This window comes from Salmo salar, chromosome 06 (assembly GCF_965601325.2).
Source record: "Salmo salar chromosome 06, fSalSal1, whole genome shotgun sequence".
Taxonomy (NCBI): domain Eukaryota; kingdom Metazoa; phylum Chordata; class Actinopteri; order Salmoniformes; family Salmonidae; genus Salmo; species Salmo salar.
In genome coordinates, this window is record NC_138296.1 from 92,536,363 (window position 1) to 92,554,862 (window position 18,500).

The 18,500-nt window shown below is 44.8% G+C and overlaps 2 protein-coding genes across 4 annotated transcripts in view; one reads left to right on the top strand and one right to left on the bottom strand.

Annotated features, from left to right (window-relative positions):
* The window catches only part of znf395b (zinc finger protein 395b), a 29,226-nt gene extending 21,451 nt beyond the window's left edge, over positions 1-7,775 (top strand). For 2 of the 3 annotated variants that reach the window (XM_014206189.3, XM_014206190.3), the window contains exons 6-10: positions 82-182; positions 398-800; positions 1,174-1,275; positions 1,517-1,638; positions 6,131-7,775. In XM_014206189.3, coding sequence (XP_014061664.2) covers positions 82-182; positions 398-800; positions 1,174-1,275; positions 1,517-1,638; positions 6,131-6,242 — 840 coding nt within the window. In that variant the 3' untranslated portion in view covers positions 6,243-7,775. The remainder of the gene's footprint in view (positions 1-81; positions 183-397; positions 801-1,173; positions 1,276-1,516; positions 1,639-6,130) is intronic. The other variant, XM_014206191.3, reaches the window with a different exon arrangement.
* A 462-nt stretch (positions 7,776-8,237) lies between these two features.
* The window catches only part of LOC106608312 (prepronociceptin-like), a 34,154-nt gene continuing 23,891 nt past the window's right edge, over positions 8,238-18,500 (bottom strand). The window contains exons 2-3 of the mRNA XM_014206192.3: positions 12,549-12,813; positions 8,238-10,611 (exon numbers count right to left, since the gene is read on the bottom strand). Coding sequence (XP_014061667.3) covers positions 9,955-10,611; positions 12,549-12,701 — 810 coding nt within the window. The 5' untranslated portion in view covers positions 12,702-12,813 and the 3' untranslated portion in view covers positions 8,238-9,954. The remainder of the gene's footprint in view (positions 10,612-12,548; positions 12,814-18,500) is intronic.

Genomic DNA, 18,500 nt, shown 5'->3' on the forward strand with positions numbered 1-18,500 from the left:
CTCCCCTTCTCCCCCCTCTCTCTCTCCATCTTCCCCCTCTCCCTCTACCCGTCCCCTCTCTCTCTCTCTCTCTGATCACAGAGTTCTTTCAGAGGAACGTACAGGTGTCTGTGGCCTAGCTGTGGCAAGGTGCTCACGTCTTCAGTTGGGATGAAGAGACATGTCCGTGTCCTGCACCTGGGGTGAGTTCCCCTCTCAGCCATCTGGTTTAGAGAAACACATGCATGTAGCCCAATTATATTGTTAACTTACTCTGTCTCCCTCTCTTTGTCTCTCCCTTCCAAATTAACACGCACACACCCTGGCACACACACACACCACACCCCGGCACACACACACACCACACCCCACCCCGGCACACACACACACCACACCTCACCCCGGCACACACCTACAGCAGTGGATCGGAGCAGTCCCCAAGAGAGGAGGACTTCTACTACACAAAGATCTCCTGCGAAGCTCCAGCAGACCCCTCTCCCGTCTCCCCTCTTCCCCCAGACCCCTCTCCCGTCTCCCCTCTTCCCCCAGACCCCTCTCCCGTCTCCCCTCTTCCCCCAGACCCCTCTCCCGTCTCCCCTCTTCCCCCAGCCCCCCTCCCGGCTTCGTCCCCTCACGTCCCCTGGGCGTCCTTTGGCTCCCCTCTAAGCCCTGATCCAGATTCCGGTCTCCAGATCTCCTCCTCAGGGTCAGGGAGCTCCAGGCCCAGCTCAGGCCCAGAGTCAGCCCCAGGCCAACACAGACCTCTTAGCCAGTCTGCCCCCAGCTCCTCCTGGCAGATACAGACAGATCATCTCTATCAGGTAGGTGACCTTGGTCTGGCCCTGGTCTCTTTTTCATTTCATATATATTCCACTCAGTAACAATCGCCACTGTTTTCTAGGGCGTACTGGGTCTGCCCTGACCTGCAGAGGGTCAGTGCTTTGGATGTTGAGATCATTTGCAGTTCATGATTGTTTATTCATTTTTATGGTTTTAGGCTGGTTTTTCTGTTTCGTATTTCAACCAACTTGTCTTGTATGGCAAGGCAGTGATGTTGCATTGTGGAATTGTTTTACGCGTTGTGTTTAGAAACAACAGCTAGCCTCCTTGAAAAGAGTTTGACTAGAATTGCAGTAAAATAAATGTATGGGAGTTTGAGAGATGTCTGGTCTGTTGTTGTCTCCTGTCCTCCAGGCGTGTACTCCCCTCCAGGTAACCATGACCTCCTGCAGCCCCGCCCCCTGTTGTTGGACCCCTCCCACCGTCTCTAACCAGCACAGCCATCACAACACCCAGGTATGTCTGCTCTCCTCTCCTCTTCCTGGTTAGGCTCATCCTCAGCCGTTCCTTCCCAGGTCTCTCCAGAACGACATTATCTTGTGATATCTGGCTGACGTCTATGTCCTGGTTAACGTCAGAGCATCAGTAGGATAACAGGCGGATGTGATATTAATAGTAACTATTTAATGATTTCTTATTACAAGACATGCCTTGCTTTTCTCTTCCCCCTGTGCTCCTTCTCTCCTGCCCCCTACAGGTGGTGACGGGTCGCTGCAGGTCTGTGAGTGTGGGAGAGCAGTGGCTTCAACAGAACAGCGCCACCAACAGGCTAACCACCTTGAGAGCAGCCTCCCCGTCACTCACTCACTGCTCCTTCAGGTTAGAATTACTAATGACTACCTTTCTTCTCTCTCTCCTCCCCGTCACTCACTCACTGCTCCTTCAGGTTAGAATTACTAATGACTACCTTTCTTCTCTCTCTCCTCCCCGTCACTCACTCACTGCTCCTTCAGGTTAGAATTACTAATGACTACCTTTCTTCTCTCTCTCCTCCCCGTCACTCACTCACTGCTCTTTCAGGTTAGAATTACTAATGACTACCTTTCTTCTCTCTCTCCTCCCCGTCACTCACTCACTGCTCCTTCAGGTTAGAATTACTAATGACTACCTTTCTTCTCTCTCTCCTCCCCGTCACTCACTCACTGCTCCTTCAGGTTAGAATTACTAATGACTACCTTTCTTCTCTCTCTCCTCCCCGTCACTCACTCACTGCTCCTTCAGGTTAGAATGACTAATGACTACCTTTCTTCTCTCTCTCCTCCCCGTCACTCACTCACTGCTCCTTCAGGTTAGAATTACTAATGACTACCTTTCTTCTCTCTCTCCTCCCCGTCACTCACTCACTGCGCCTTTAGTCAGCACCATCCTCTCCTTTCTTTTCTCCTCCTTTCCTTTCCTCTCTCCTCTCCCCTGTGTCTCAACTATCTCTCCTCTCCATTCTGCCTCAACTATCTCTCCATTCTGTCTCAACTATCTCTCCTCTCCATTCTGTCTCAACTATCTCTCCTCTCCATTCTGTCCCAACTATCTTCTTTCCCCTCTGTCTCAACTATCTTTCCTCTCCATTCTGTCTCAACTATCTCTCCTCTCCATTCTCTCAACTATCTATCCTCTCCATTCTGTTTCAACTATGTCTCCTCTCCATTCTGTCTCAACTATCTCTCCTCTCCATTCTGTCTCAACTATCTCTCCTCTCCTCTCTGTCTCAACTATCTCTCCTCTCCTCTCTGTCCCAACGATCTATCCTCTCCATTCTGTCTCAACTATCTCTCCTTTCCTCTCTGTCTCAACTATCTGTCTTTTCCCCTCTGTCTCAACTATCTCTCCTCTCCATTCTGTCTCAACTTTCTCTCCTTTCCCCTCTGTCTCAACTATCTCTCCTTTCCATTCTGTCTCAACTATCTCTCATCTCCATTCTGTCTAAACTATCTCTCCTCTCCATTTAGTCTCAACTATCTCTCCTCTCCCCTGTGTCTCAACTATCTCTCCTCTCCATTCTGCCTCAGCTATCTCGCCATTCTGTCTCAACTATCTCTCCTCTCCATTCTGCCTCAACTATCTCTCCTCTCCATTCTGTCTCAACTATATCTCCTCTCCATTCTGTCTCAACTATCTTCTTTCCCCTCTTTCTCAACTATATCTCCTCGCCATTCTGTCTCAACTATCTATCCTCGCCATTCTGTCTCAACTATCTGTATTTTCCCCTATGTCTCAACTATCTCTCCTCTCCATTCTCTCTCAACTATCTCTTATCTCCATTCTGTCTCAACTATCTCTCCTCTCCATTTAGTCTCAACTATCTCTCCTTTCCCGATTCCCAACTATCTCTCCTCTCCCCTCTGTCTCAACTACCTCTTCTTTCCCCTCTGTCTCAACTATCGCTCCTCTCCATTCTGTCTCAACTATCTCTCATCTCCATTTTGTCTCAACTATCTCACCTCTCCATTCTTTCCAAACTATCTCCTTTCCCCTGTCTCAACTATCTCTCCTCTCCATTCTGTTTCAACTATCTCTTTCCCCTTATGTCTCAACTTGCTCTCCTCTCCATTCTGTCTCAACTATCTCTCCATTCTGTCTCAACTATCTCTCTTTTCCCCTCTGTCTCAACTATCTCTCCTCTCCATTCTGTCTCAACTTTCTCTCCTTTCCCCTCTGTCTCAACTATCTCTCCTTTCCATTCTGTCTCAACTATCTCTCATCTCCATTCTGTCTAAACTATCTCTCCTCTCCATTTAGTCTCAACTATCTCTCCTCTCCCCTGTGTCTCAACTATCTCTCCTCTCCATTCTGCCTCAGCTATCTCTCCATTCTGTCTCAACTATCTCTCCTCTCCATTCTGTCTCAACTATATCTCCTCTCCATTCTGTCTCAACTATCTCTCCTCTCCTCTCTGTCTCAACTATCTCTCCTTTCCCCTCTGTCTCAACTATCAATCCTCTCCATTCTGTCCCAACTATCTTCTTTCCCCTTATGTCTCAACTTGCTCTCCTCTCCATTCTGTCTCAACTATCTCTCCTTTCCCGTCTGTCTCAACTATCTCTCCTTTCCTCTCTGTCTTAACTATCTTTCATTTCCCATCTGTCTCAACTATCTCTCCTCTCCCCTCTGTCTCAACTATCTCTCCTCTCCATTCTGTCTCAGCTATCTCTCCTCTCCATTCTGTCTCAGCTATCTCTCTATTCTGTCTCAACTACCTCTCCATTCTCTCTCAACTATCTCTCCTCTCCATTCTGTCTCAACAATCTCTCATCTCCATTATGTCTCAACTATCTCTCATTTCCCCTCTGTCTCAACTATATCTCCTCTCCATTCTGTCTCAACTTTCTCTCCTTTCCCCTCTGTCTCAACTATCTCTCCTCTCCTCTCTGTCTCAACTATCTCTCCTCTCCATTATGTCTCAACTATCTCTTCTTTCCCCTCCGTCTCTCAACTATCTATCCTCGCCATTCTGTCTCAACTATCTGTATTTTCCCCTATGTCTCAACTATCTCTCCTCTCCATTCTCTCTCAACTATCTCTTATCTCCATTCTGTCTCAACTATCTCTCCTCTCCATTTAGTCTCAACTATCTCTCCTTTCCCGATTCCCAACTATCTCTCCTCTCCCCTCTGTCTCAACTACCTCTTCTTTCCCCTCTGTCTCAACTATCGCTTCTCTCCATTCTGTCTCAACTATCTCTCATCTCCATTTTGTCTCAACTATCTCACCTCTCCATTCTTTCCAAACTATCTCCTTTCCCCTGTCTCAACTATCTCTCCTCTCCATTCTGTTTCAACTATCTCTTTCCCCTTATGTCTCAACTTGCTCTCCTCTCCATTCTGTCTCAACTATCTCTCCATTCTGTCTCAACTATCTCTCTTTTCCCCTCTGTCTCAACTATCTCTCCTCTCCATTCTGTCTCAACTTTCTCTCCTTTCCCCTCTGTCTCAACTATCTCTCCTTTCCATTCTGTCTCAACTATCTCTCATCTCCATTCTGTCTAAACTATCTCTCCTCTCCATTTAGTCTCAACTATCTCTCCTCTCCCCTGTGTCTCAACTATCTCTCCTCTCCATTCTGCCTCAGCTATCTCTCCATTCTGTCTCAACTATCTCTCCTCTCCATTCTGCCTCAACTATCTCTCAATTCTGTCTCAACTATCTCTCCATTCTGTCTCAACTATATCTCCTCTCCATTCTGTCTCAACTATCTCTCCTCTCCTCTCTGTCTCAACTATCAATCCTCTCCATTCTGTCCCAACTATCTTCTTTCCCCTTATGTCTCAACTTGCTCTCCTCTCCATTCTGTCTCAGCTATCTCTCATTCCCCTATGTCTCAACTTGCTCTCCTCTCCATTCTGTCTCAACTATCTCTCCTTTCCCGTCTGTCTCAACTATCTCTCCTTTCCTCTCTGTCTTAACTATCTTTCATTTCCCATCTGTCTCAACTATCTCTCCTCTCCCCTCTGTCTCAACTATCTCTCCTCTCCATTCTGTCTCAGCTATCTCTCCTCTCCATTCTGTCTCAGCTATCTCTCTATTCTGTCTCAACTACCTCTCCATTCTCTCTCAACTATCTCTCCTCTCCATTCTGTCTCAACAATCTCTCATCTCCATTATGTCTCAACTATCTCTCATTTCCCCTCTGTCTCAACTATATCTCCTCTCCATTCTGTCTCAACTTTCTCTCCTTTCCCCTCTGTCTCAACTATCTCTCCTCTCCTCTCTGTCTCAACTATCTCTCCTCTCCATTCTGTCTCAACTATCTCTCCATTCTCTCTCAACTCTCTCCTCTCCATTCTGTCTCAACTATTTCTCATTTCCCCTCTGTCTCAACTATCTCTCCTCTCCATTCTGTCTCAACGATCTCTCCTCTCCCCTTTGTCTCAACTATCTCTTCTTTCCCCTCCGTCTCAACTATCTCTCCTCTCCATTATGTCTCAACTATCTCTCCTCTCCATTATGTCTCAACGATCTCTCCTCTCCATTATGTCTCAACTATCTCTCCTCTCCATTATGTCTCAACTATCTCTTCTTTCCCCTCCGTCTCAACTATCTCTCCGCTCCATTCCTGATAGCTCCTCTATCTTTCTCTTCTACCTTTGTCTCTGCACAGACTCCACACCTCTTCCAATGTGACGAGAGGGCATGATTAGATGGCTAGATAAGAAACATGATGGAGAATGTGTAACTTATTCTCTCTAACACAGCCTTTTCTCTATATTAGGTATACTATTAGTCTGCCACTCGTCCCCATATTGTTTTTTTGTCTATCATCCCTGTAGGAAGGGACGAGGGGTGGCTAAAACGTTTCTTGTCTATCATCCCTGTAGGAAGGGACGAGGGGAGGCTAAAAAGTGTCGTAAGGTGTATGGAGTGGAGCGCAAGGACCAATGGTGCACGGCCTGCCGCTGGAAGAAAGCATGCCAGCGCTTCCCAGACTAAACGAGTGTGTGAACGAAGGATGATGAACGAAAGAGACTCTAAAAAGAGAGGACACGATCAGGATCAGGGCCTGTAAGCCATCAAGAACAACAACTTCCTTTTTTTTCTACCTTGTTTATTTTCCCCTCAAGGAATAAAGTGATTTCAGTTTTTTTATACGTTGACCTGAGAAGTAAGTCAGTGTGCGATGCTGGTGCTAGTAGCTAGTAGGTTAGACTGTGTTATGTGGTAGGCCAACAATGCTCTTCCGTCCCAGACCTGTTTGTGCTGTGTAGCATGGCAACAACCATAGGAGTTAGCTATACACAGGGATGGAACTTTTTGGGCACTGGCTAGTTGCCCTGGGTAACATATCCTACTAGCCTGGTCTGTACAGTACTAGTGGGCTAGCTTCATATCCTACTAGCCTGGTCTGAACAGTACTAGTGGGCTAGCTTCATATCCTACTAGCCTGGTCTGAACAGTACTAGTGGGCTAGCTTCATATCCTACTAGCCTGGTCTGTACAGTACTAGTGGGCTAGCTTCATATCCTACTAGCCTGGTCCAGGATTCTTCTTCTTCTATACAGCAAACAGATCTGTCACCAGGCTCCTTCCACTGAGAGCATCTCTCCTCACCTTCCACTAAGAGCATTTCTCCTTCCACCTTCCACTGAGAGCATCTCTCCTCACCTTCCACTGAGAGCATCTCTCCTTCCACCTTCCACTGAGAGCATTTCTCCTTCCACCTTCCACTGAGAGCATTTCTCCTTCCACCTTCCACTGAGAGCATTTCTCCTCACCTTCCACTGAGAGCATTTCTCCTTCCACCTTCCACTGAGAGCATTTCTCCTTCCACCTTCCACTGAGAGCATTTCTCCTTCCACCTTCCACTGAGAGCATCTCTCCTTCCACCTTCCACTGAGAGCATCTCTCCTCACCTTCCACTGAGAGCATCTCTCCTTCCACCTTCCACTGAGAGCATTTCTCCTTCCACCTTCCACTGAGAGCATTTTTCCTTCCACCTTCCACTGAGAGCATTTCTTCTCACCTTCCACTGAGAGCATTTCTCCTCACCTTCCACTGAGAGCATCTCTCCTCACCTTCCACTGAGAGCATTTCTCCTCACCTTCCACTGAGAGCATTTCTCCTTCCACCTTCCACTGAGAGCATTTCTCCTTCCACCTTCCACTGAGAGCATTTCTCCTCACCTTCCACTGAGAGCATTTCTCCTTCCACCTTCCACTGAGAGCATTTCTCCTCACCTTCCACTGAGAGCATTTCTTCTCACCTTCCACTGTATGTTTTTTCTCTTCTTCTTCAACATTTCATTCTTCCCTGTGGTCTCTACGGTGGTAATGGAAACCTGTTACTTCTATATGGTGTGCTATCTATGAGTTCTTCCTTTGGACTATTTTGTGTTTGTGTCTCTTTTTTAAATGATTGTCTTTCTGTCCCGCCTGAGAGGTAGGCAGAGGTTTATGTTATGTTTTGGCACATTTTATTGAAATGTATTTTACAAGGATAATGATAAATAAGCTACATTTGGTTTGACTCATTGTGGTTTGAATCGAGTCAGTTCCTTCCATAACAGTATTTTACTCTTCCCCGTCTTGGTAAGCCATGTTATGGTCCTGTCTGTATAAGCTTCTGCACAGGATTGGGGTCAATTTGAATTGGGCAGTCAATTCAGGAATTAAACTTTGCGTTTGTTCTCAATGATTTCTCAATAAATGGAAGAGGAGAAGCTAATTATTTCAAAAGCTTGTCAAGTTTAGAATTTTTATTCAAATCACTTCCTGTATTGATTGACTTCAATTGGAATTGAACCCAATCCTACTATTGGACCACTACCAAGGGTTCAGGCAATTAGACAACTGAATTTGTATTAGCCTTCTAATGAAACAACAAAAACGTGTTGTCTTACATTATTAACACATTCAAATAAAGTACCACCAAAAATAACCACAGAGAATATTGGGCACTGACAATTTTCTGTAACGACAATCCACAAGAGAAATAGCAAACTAATTTATTATATTTTTCTCTATACAGGTTTCATGAAGACTTTTAAACAATAATACACATTAGAAATGTACACTGTATTCACAAAGTTCTTAGTGTATGAACGAGAGACATGTACTCACAAACACATGCACACACACACACACTCTCTTTAACATACCCCAGTACAGTACTGGATAAATACTGCCTAAAGGTATGCGTGGCAAAACAATATCACCCTCTAACAGGTGAAATTCTAACCTATAACCATAACATAGTGTTGTGTTATTGAGTATTTTCAGACAAACTGTGTTTCATACAATAACAAGAAGATAACATGCACATATCCCTCGTCTTGCCTTTTTTTTGGGTCAAAATCAGATAGGTGGTAAATTCAGTTTGATATGTATCCTAGAAGACAAATACAGGACATGATCTACTCTACCAACACCAGTGTTACCCTACTGTCTGGGATGCTGATTCTACTCTACCAACACCAGGAGGCAGTGTTACCCTACTGTCTGGGATGCTGATTCTACTCTACCAACACCAGGAGGCAGTGTTACCCTACTGTCTGGGATGCTGATCTACTCTACCAACACCAGGGGGCAGTGTTATCCTGCTGTCTGGGATGCTGATTCTACTCTACCAACACCAGGGGGCAGTGTTACCCTACTGTCTGGGATGCTGATCTACTCTACCAACACCAGGGGGCAGTGTTATCCTGCTGTCTGGGATGCTGATTCTACTCTACCAACACCAGGGGGCAGTGTTATCCTGCTGTCTGGGATGCTGATTCTACTCTACCAACACCAGGGGGCAGTGTTACCCTACTGTCTGGGATGCTGATCTACTCTACCAACACCAGGGGGCAGTGTTACCCTACTGTCTGGTAGCTGATCCACTCTGCGGTTCCCACTATATGGCCAAGCTGCAAAATCTAAATTGACTTTATAGTAAACATTTATGAAAACTAAAATTAGCTTTTTGGTGTAAATAAAAAATGAGGGCAAACCAAAGGTTGGAGGTAAAGGTTAAGTTTAGGATTAAGGTTAGGGTTAGGTTTAAAATCAGATTTTAAGAAGAGAAATTGTAGAATAGGCAGGGCTTCCAACTTTGCAACTTGGCCAGATATTGACGACTGTTCTCTGCCCAGTAACATACAGTATATTCTCAGAATAGAGAAGATGCAGACCACCAGTTCTTTAACGACCCAGAGACCGTGAACAGTGCAAATAACAAATGCAACCCTTCACTCGCTCAAGCATTAAATAAAATAAAAAATTAAAGAGCATACATACATCATAAACATCCATCCAGTCATCATCCTAACATGGGTGGTATTAGATCCAGGATCTAGTATCATGTCGTCTACATTTTACGATACTGAAACAATATTACATTGCACTTTTATTTTTCAGGATGCAGTTCATTAACTGGGGCAGTAGGGTGGGAGAAACATCGATGGTTGGAAGGAAACATTCCTTACTTCTCTTCACAACACCGGATGGGTTTCAGAATGATGATATCATTACTCTTCTTCGTTAGGCTGATGAGGTATGAGGGAGTTTACGGTCCCTGTGAACATAGTTGGTAACTATATGAATAGAACACCAAAATAATAGCAGACAAATGGTAAACTATAGTCATTATTATTTCTATGGAGGTACTTGGGAGGGTGGAGTCACGGGAGAAGAGAAGACCCAGAGGGTGTGGAGGGAAGGGAAGGTTACAGCCGGCTGGGTAGCCTCCTGAATCCTTGGGCTGGGTTATTGAACCTACCAACACCGCGGCCAGGGATGCCTCCGCTGGTCATCCCCAGGTACTGCCGGAGGAGCTGGCTCACCCTCTTCTGCTTGTTCCACTTCCTGGCCGACTTCCTGATCCCGATGAACCCTCCTAGGCGTTTCTGCAGTGGCCGCCCCACCGGCCCGCCAATCAACTTCCTATAACCGTGGTGACCTTTCAGGAAGCCCCCGAAACGCTTGGTCAGCTGGACCGCAGCCTCCTCCTCGTCTCCTCCCTCCCCCTGACTGCTCCTTCTCCTGTCCACTTCCTCCTCCTTCTCTTCCTCCCTGTTTTCCAGAGCCAGGGAGTCTTCCTCCTCGGTCGAGCCCAGCGGGGAGGAGTCGTACTGGGCATCATGTTGCTCCAGGGCCCTGTCTTCCTGGTCTTCTGTGTCCTGCTGGTAGTGCTCCATGGCTGCAGAGTAGAGGAGGTGTCCATCAGACTCCAGGTGTACAGGGCCCAGGTTCAGCTCCTCTGCTGCTCTCTTAGACACAGCACCGCCATCTGGTGGGAGGAGGTAGTGCGGTAGGATGGCTCGCTGACACAGCTCCCAGGTGAGGGCAGGGGAGACGTGACCCTCACACTCCAACAGACACATCTGTGGACAGACAGAGAAGGACAGGGAGAGATGTTAGTAGAGTCTAGACTATATGTCCTCTGAGTCAAGTAGCCCTGTACGTTTGTACGGGTAAAAGGGAGTAATTTGAGACTCATGCACAAACCTGACAGGCCCATGATAGCTGTAATTGTCAGTTTTGATGAAGTAAACAGTAAATCCGGTTAACTAATCCCCTTCAGATTGGAGATGAATTAAAGATAGTTGTATGAAAGGCGGCTCACATCAAAAGAGAATGGTTAGCTATTGATGGAAATGAATTATCCGTATCAAATGGAATGGGATCACCGGGGGATTCTCCTCACATCAGATCTTTGCAGCAATTGTGTGTGTGTGTGTGTGTGTGTGTGTGTGTGTGTGTGTGTGTGTGTGTGTGTGTGTGTGTGTGTGTGTGTGTGTGTGTGTGTGTGTGTGTGTGTGTGTGTGTGTGTGTGTGTGTGTGTGTGAGTGTGTGTGTGTGTGTGTGTGTGTGTGTGTGTGAGTGTGTGTGTGTGTGGTGAGTGCATACCATGTAATGACCTCATGATCTCTCAGTGAGTGGTGGGGAAACGATGTAACAATAAAACAACAAAACCAGGAACTTCCCATCTAGAAGTTTCTTTTACAATGTGTCAATCATCCATCTCTGTCTGCATCGCCCTCATAAACAGCTAATACAGAGCACCACAGAGCTCCATCCTATCTGCACCAGCCAATTAGCTGCTATATTACCCACAGAGCTCCATCCTCAGCTGCACCAGCCAATTAGCTGCTATATTACCACAGAGCTCCATCCTCAGCTGCACCAGCCAATTAGCTGCTATATTACCACAGAGCTCTATCATTCAGCTGCACCAGCCAATTAGCCGTTATATTACCACAGAGCTCTATACCCAGCTGCACCAGCCAATTAGCTGCTATATTACCACAGAGCTCCATCCCCAGCTGCACCAGCCAATTAGCTGCTATATTACCACAGAGCTCCATCCCCCAGCTGCACCAGCCAATTAGCTGCTATATTACCACAGAGCTCCATCCCCCAGCTGCACCAGCCAATTAGCTGCTATATTACCACAGAGCTCCATCCCCAGCTGCACCAGCCCACAGAATCATTACCAGCACTGCTATGTCTCAGAACTACTTGGGTTCAAAGAGTATTTGAAATCATGTCAAATACTTGAGCTGGGCTTGATTAAGCTTGACTGGCTTAATGGAACCTATAGAATAGTCCCAGCACTGAAAAACTAATCGCCCCATCTGGCACTCCAGGCAAGCTAGAGCAAACACTGAAAATATTTCCAATAGTTGTTTAAACCCAGGTGTGCTATTTTCTTCGTTAACCTGCCTCAGTCAGAAGCATTATTGAAATGATTATCTACATTAGCACTGCTACCGCTACATCCCATGAGTCACCCTAATGGCAGAATACTCCATTACTGTTCTAACTTGTAAATGCTGTGTCGTAAAAACTTTTTGGGAGAAAGTGTTTTTCAAATAAACAATGATGATCACACGACAACTATCATCCACACAACCGTCATCCATACAACCATCATCCACACAACCATCATCTATCATCCACACATCCATCATCCACACAACCATCATCCACACAACCATCACATCTCCCCCCATCATCCACACAACCATCATCCACACAACCATCATCTATCATCCACACAACCGTCATCCATACTACCATCATCCACACAACCATCATCTATCATCCACACAACCATCATCCACACAACCATCATCCACACATCCATCATCCACACATCCATCATCCACACAACCATCATCCACACAACCATCATCCACACAACCATCATCCACACATCCATCATCCATACAACCATCATCCATACAACCATCATCCATATAACCATCATCCCCATTCTGCATGCAGGACATACACACACACACACATAGTCACTCACCAGTGTGTTGAATGTTTGCTGCTGGGTCTGGGGGTTGGGTAGGGGTAGGGGTAGTAGGAGGCCACAGGCCAGGCAGTCACCCTGGCAGTCACTCCATCCTGGGGAACACAGACGCACCACCACCAGCAGTAGGCTCCACAGGGACCGCTTCATGACTCACTACTGAGGGAGGGAGGGAGGGAGGGAGGGAGGGACGGATGGGCAATAGGGACGGGAGGAAGGTGGAGGCCCGAGTGTGTAGGGTATATATGGTGTAGGGCACAGCCTGGTGAGAAGACACAGAGGTGAGGAAAGAGGAGGTTAGTCGCTCATTTCAAAATGTTAATTTAAAAGGGGTGAGCAGGGGCACAACAACAACAATAACAACAACAGCATAATACAACTGAGAAAGTTAAATTGGTCAGGTGTGTCCACTTTCCAGATAGGATAGATAGACCTCGAGGGCCTGTTCCGTAAAGTCGATGAAGAAAGAGTTCTCAATCGGCCGACAGCAATGCAGGAGTAGCTTGTTTCATACACAGTGCAATACGTTCATTAAAGAGTCACAAAGGGAAGTTAATTATCAGCCTCAGTAATTGTACTGCGCATTAGCTGCCTCATGGTTTTAATAGGGAGGAAATGAATGAGAGCGAGGAAACAAGAAAAAAAGAGAGTGTGGGAACGCGAAGAAGGAACGCGCTGCATTCGCTCACGAACCGACCAACCAACAAAGTTTTACGCCTCTGACTCACATTGCCACCATACTCCTGTATTAGTCACCAACATAAGGCCTGGTACTTTACTCCTGTATCAGACACCAACATAAGGCCTGGTACTTTACTCCTGTATCAGACACCAACATAAGGCCCTGGTACTTTACTCCTGTATTAGTCACCAACATAAGGCCTGGTACTTTACTCCTGTATTAGTCACCAACATAAGGCCCTGGTACTTTACTCCTGTATCAGACACCAACATAAGGCCTGGTACTTTACTCCTGTATCAGACACCAACATAAGGCCTGGTACTTTACTCCTGTATTAGTCACCAACATAAGGCCTGGTACTTTACTCCTGTATTAGTCACCAACATAAGGCCTGGTACTTTACTCCTGTATTAGACACCAACATAAGGCCTGGTACTTTACTCCTGTATTAGTCACCAACATAAGGCCTGGTACTTTACTCCTGTATTAGACACCAACATAAGGCCTGGTACTTTACTCCTGTATTAGTCACCAACATAAGGCCCTGGTACCTTACTCCTGTATCAGACACCAACATAAGGCCTGGTACTTTACTCCTGTATCAGACACCAACATAAGGCCTGGTACTTTACTCCTGTATTAGACACCAACATAAGGCCTGGTACCTTACTCCTGTATTAGACACCAACATAAGGCCCTGGTACATTACTCCTGTATTAGTCACCAACATAAGGCCTGGTACTTTACTCCTGTATCAGACACCAACATAAGGCCCTGGTACTTTACTCCTGTATTAGTCACCAACATAAGGCCTGGTACTTTACTCCTGTATTAGACACCAACATAAGGCCTGGTACTTTACTCCTGTATTAGTCACCAACATAAGGCCTGGTACTTTACTCCTGTATTAGACACCAACATAAGGCCTGGTACTTTACTCCTGTATCAGACACCAACATAAGGCCCTGGTACTTTACTCCTGTATTAGTCACCAACATAAGGCCTGGTACTTTACTCCTGTATTAGACACCAACATAAGGCCTGGTACTTTACTCCTGTATTAGTCACCAACATAAGGCCTGGTACTTTACTCCTGTATTAGACACCAACATAAGGCCTGGTACTTTACTCCTGTATTAGTCACCAACATAAGGCCTGGTACTTTACTCCTGTATTAGACACCAACATAAGGCCTGGTACTTTACTCCTGTATTAGTCACCAACATAAGGCCTGGTACTTTACTCCTGTATTAGTCACCAACATAAGGCCTGGTACTTTACTCCTGTATTAGACACCAACATAAGGCCTGGTACTTTACTCCTGTATTAGTCACCAACATAAGGCCTGGTACTTTACTCCTGTATTAGTCACCAACATAAGGCCTGGTACTTTACTCCTGTATTAGACACCAACATAAGGCCCTGGTACCTTACTCCTGTATTAGACACCAACATAAGGCCCTGGTACATTACTCCTGTATTAGACACCAACATAAGGCCCTGGTACTTTACTCCTGTATCAGACACCAACATAAGGCCCTGGTACTTTACTCCTGTATTAGCCCACAGGCCGGCACCCGATCGCCCACATGGCCTGGTACTTTACTCCTGTATTAGTCACCAACATAAGGCCTGGCTACCCGTTTGCCCACTGGCCCTGGCTACCCGTTCAGACACCAACATAAGGCCTGGTACTTTACTCCTGTATTAGTCACCAACATAAGGCCTGGTACTTTACTCCTGTATTAGACACCAACATAAGGCCTGGTACTTTACTCCTGTATTAGTCACCAACATAAGGCCTGGTACTTTACTCCTGTATTAGACACCAACATAAGGCCCTGGTACTTTACTCCTGTATCAGACACCAACATAAGGCCCTGGTACTTTACTCCTGTATTAGACACCAACATAAGGCCTGGTACTTTACTCCTGTATTAGTCACCAACATAAGGCCTGGTACTTTACTCCTGTATTAGACACCAACATAAGGCCTGGTACTTTACTCCTGTATTAGTCACCAACATAAGGCCTGGTACTTTACTCCTGTATTAGACACCAACATAAGGCCTGGTACTTTACTCCTGTATTAGACACCAACATAAGGCCCTGGAACTTTACTCCTGTATTAGTCACCAACATAAGGCCTGGTACTTTACTCCTGTATTAGACACCAACATAAGGCCTGGTACTTTACTCCTGTATTAGTCACCAACATAAGGCCTGGTACTTTACTCCTGTATTAGACACCAACATAAGGCCCTGGTACTTTACTCCTGTATCAGACACCAACATAAGGCCCTGGAACTTTAATCCTGTATTAGTCACCAACATAAGGCCTGGTACTTTACTCCTGTATTAGTCACCAACATAAGGCCTGGTACTTTACTCCTGTATTAGTCACCAACATAAGGCCTGGTACTTTACTCCTGTATTAGACACCAACATAAGGCCTGGTACTTTACTCCTGTATTAGACACCAACATAAGGCCCTGGAACTTTACTCCTGTATTAGACACCAACATAAGGCCTGGTACTTTACTCCTGTATTAGTCACCAACATAAGGCCTGGTACTTTACTCCTGTATTAGACACCAACATAAGGCCTGGTACTTTACTCCTGTATTAGTCACCAACATAAGGCCTGGTACTTTACTCCTGTATTAGACACCAACATAAGGCCTGGTACTTTACTCCTGTATTAGTCACCAACATAAGGCCCTGGAACTTTAATCCTGTATTAGTCACCAACTGGCACCCTATTCCCATGGGGCTCTGGTCCAACGTAGTGCACTATATAGGGACTAGGGTACCATTTGGTGCCATTATATGATCATGAGGATAATAAGGCATTAAGATGTCATATATATGGTGTCACATATGTCTTTCCAGCGTTCATAAAGACGTGCAGAGTGAATATTGAAAGGGCTATTCTATGTCAGACTAGGTAAGGCGATTTTCGAGGAGAAAATGATTTAAAATGATTAAAATTCTCTCTCATAGCTATTAAATCTCACACATCATTAATGTTTCTTGATACGTTTTGAGAAGTGACTTGATGGAGAGTTTTTTTAATGATCTTCTGTTTGATAATAACTGTTTCATGTGTTTGTTTGAAATGACGGGGATATAAAGAGCAGGCAGTGTTTCGGAGGCCAAGACAGGGGAGAGGACAGTTCTTCAAGAAATGGCTACACTCTTAGAAAAAAAGGTAAGAACCTAAAATGGTTCTTCCACTGTTCCCATATAGGAGAACCCTTTGAAGAACCTTTTTTGGTTCCAGGTAGAACCCTTTTGGGTTCCATTTAGAAACCTTTCCACAGAGGGTTCTACATAGAACCCAAAAGGGTTCTACCTGACACCAAAAATGGTTCTACCTGGAACTAAAAATGGTTCTCCTATGGTGAGCAGCCAAAGAACCCTTTCGGAACCCTTTTTTCTCAGAGTGTAAATTCCAATGTCTATACTAACTAGTAGAGGTGAAGTTGTAGTGCCTCAGAACAAATGATTTATATATACATTAGATGACTGACAGGGGGCGCTGTTTAGAAGCCATCACACCTCCCTCCCCCACCACATATTCATGTCAACATTTCTTTTTTGTCACGTTTATTCTATTACAGACACCTTAATACATACTTTTACATTATATTATGTGAGCTAAACATAACATTTTTAATAAAGAAAGATATAAAAACATTTTCCTTAAAATTAAAGTATAATTTTTTTAAAGTTCTAATGTTACTGTACCCATTACATTACAACAACAAAAATACTTAAATACTTGTAATTTTGTCCTTGAAATGTTTAAAGGGTTTATATACATCATTGCTCAGAGCACTTTTGTTCTATTATTCAGCTCACTTGGCTTGGATTTACAACAAGGTGTGCCAACATCACTTTTCTGAATGGGCTTCAATATATTTGACAATATAAACTATGTAGAAGAGCTCCCCTGAGTGAGCGCGATAGTCTGTCAGAGTGTCTGTTAGCAGTCATCCTGGAGGAGGAAATGTGAAATGACTGATCTATATCTGAGCCAGAGAGAATGTGCTAATCCTCCCAGGGTAGGACTACCTGACTATACCAGCCGCTGGTAAACAGCTCCTGTCTCCAGACCTGGGCTCAAATATTATTTGAAATCATTTCAAATACTTTACCTGGGAGTGATTAAGGATTTCTGGTGCAATAAACCAATATAAATGTCGCAAAACTGCAACACTGCCCTCTTGGAACTCCACGCACACTAAAGCAAACTCTCAAGGTATCTGAAAGATTTCAAATAGCGTTTGAAACCAGGTCTGCAACAGCCCTGTACAGATCCTAATCCTGCAGTATGGATCCACACACCTATGGTATCACACAGGAGCAGGTGGAATCACTGTCAAACAGCAGAGGCTGGGGATACGGGATAGGTATAGTATGTACAGGATATACAGGGATTAATGTCAAGGTGAAGGAAGACATGAGATTGTGCAGGTACTGATTATAACCCAGTTGTCAAAATGGATTAAAAGGTGACATCAACCCTTCTTTTTTGCCCACTGATAAGTCTCTCCGGATAAAAGCTTCTGTCAAATTAATAAAATGTAAATAGATTATGTAAATGTAATGTCTGGAGGGAGAGAGCTAAACCGACATCTGTATAGGGAAATAACTATGGGAGGAGTGTTCAGTTCAGGGACACTTGTTCAGGTCCCACTGGGCAAAAAAACTGGTTCAATCAACGTTGTTTCCACGTCATTTCAACAAAACAGAAAAATGCAATGTGATGATGTTGAATCAATGTGGAATGCTGATTGGATTTACAAAAAAAGTCAGCAAAGTAAAGATTTTGTTGTTGTTGTTGATTTCACGTTGAATTCACGTTAGTTGACAACTCAACCAAATGTAAATCAGAACTAGACGTTGTACTGATGTCTGCCCAGTGTGGTGTTTCCTTTAGAGGTCGTTTCATCATGAGTACCTCTGATGTTGAATTAGCACTGTGTCTAGGTCTGTTGAATTAATTAGCACTGTGTCTAGGTCTGTTGAATTAATTAGCACTGTATCTAGGTCTGTTGAATTAATTAGCACTGTATCTAGGTCTGTTGAATTAATTAGCACTGTATCTAGGTCTGTTGAATTAATTAGCACTGTGTCTAGGTCTGTTGAATTAATTAGCACTGTGTCTAGGTCTGTTGAATTAATTAGCACTGTATCTAGGTCTATTGAAATTAGCGCTGTGTCTGGGTCTGTTGAATTAATTAGCACTGTGTCTAGGTCTG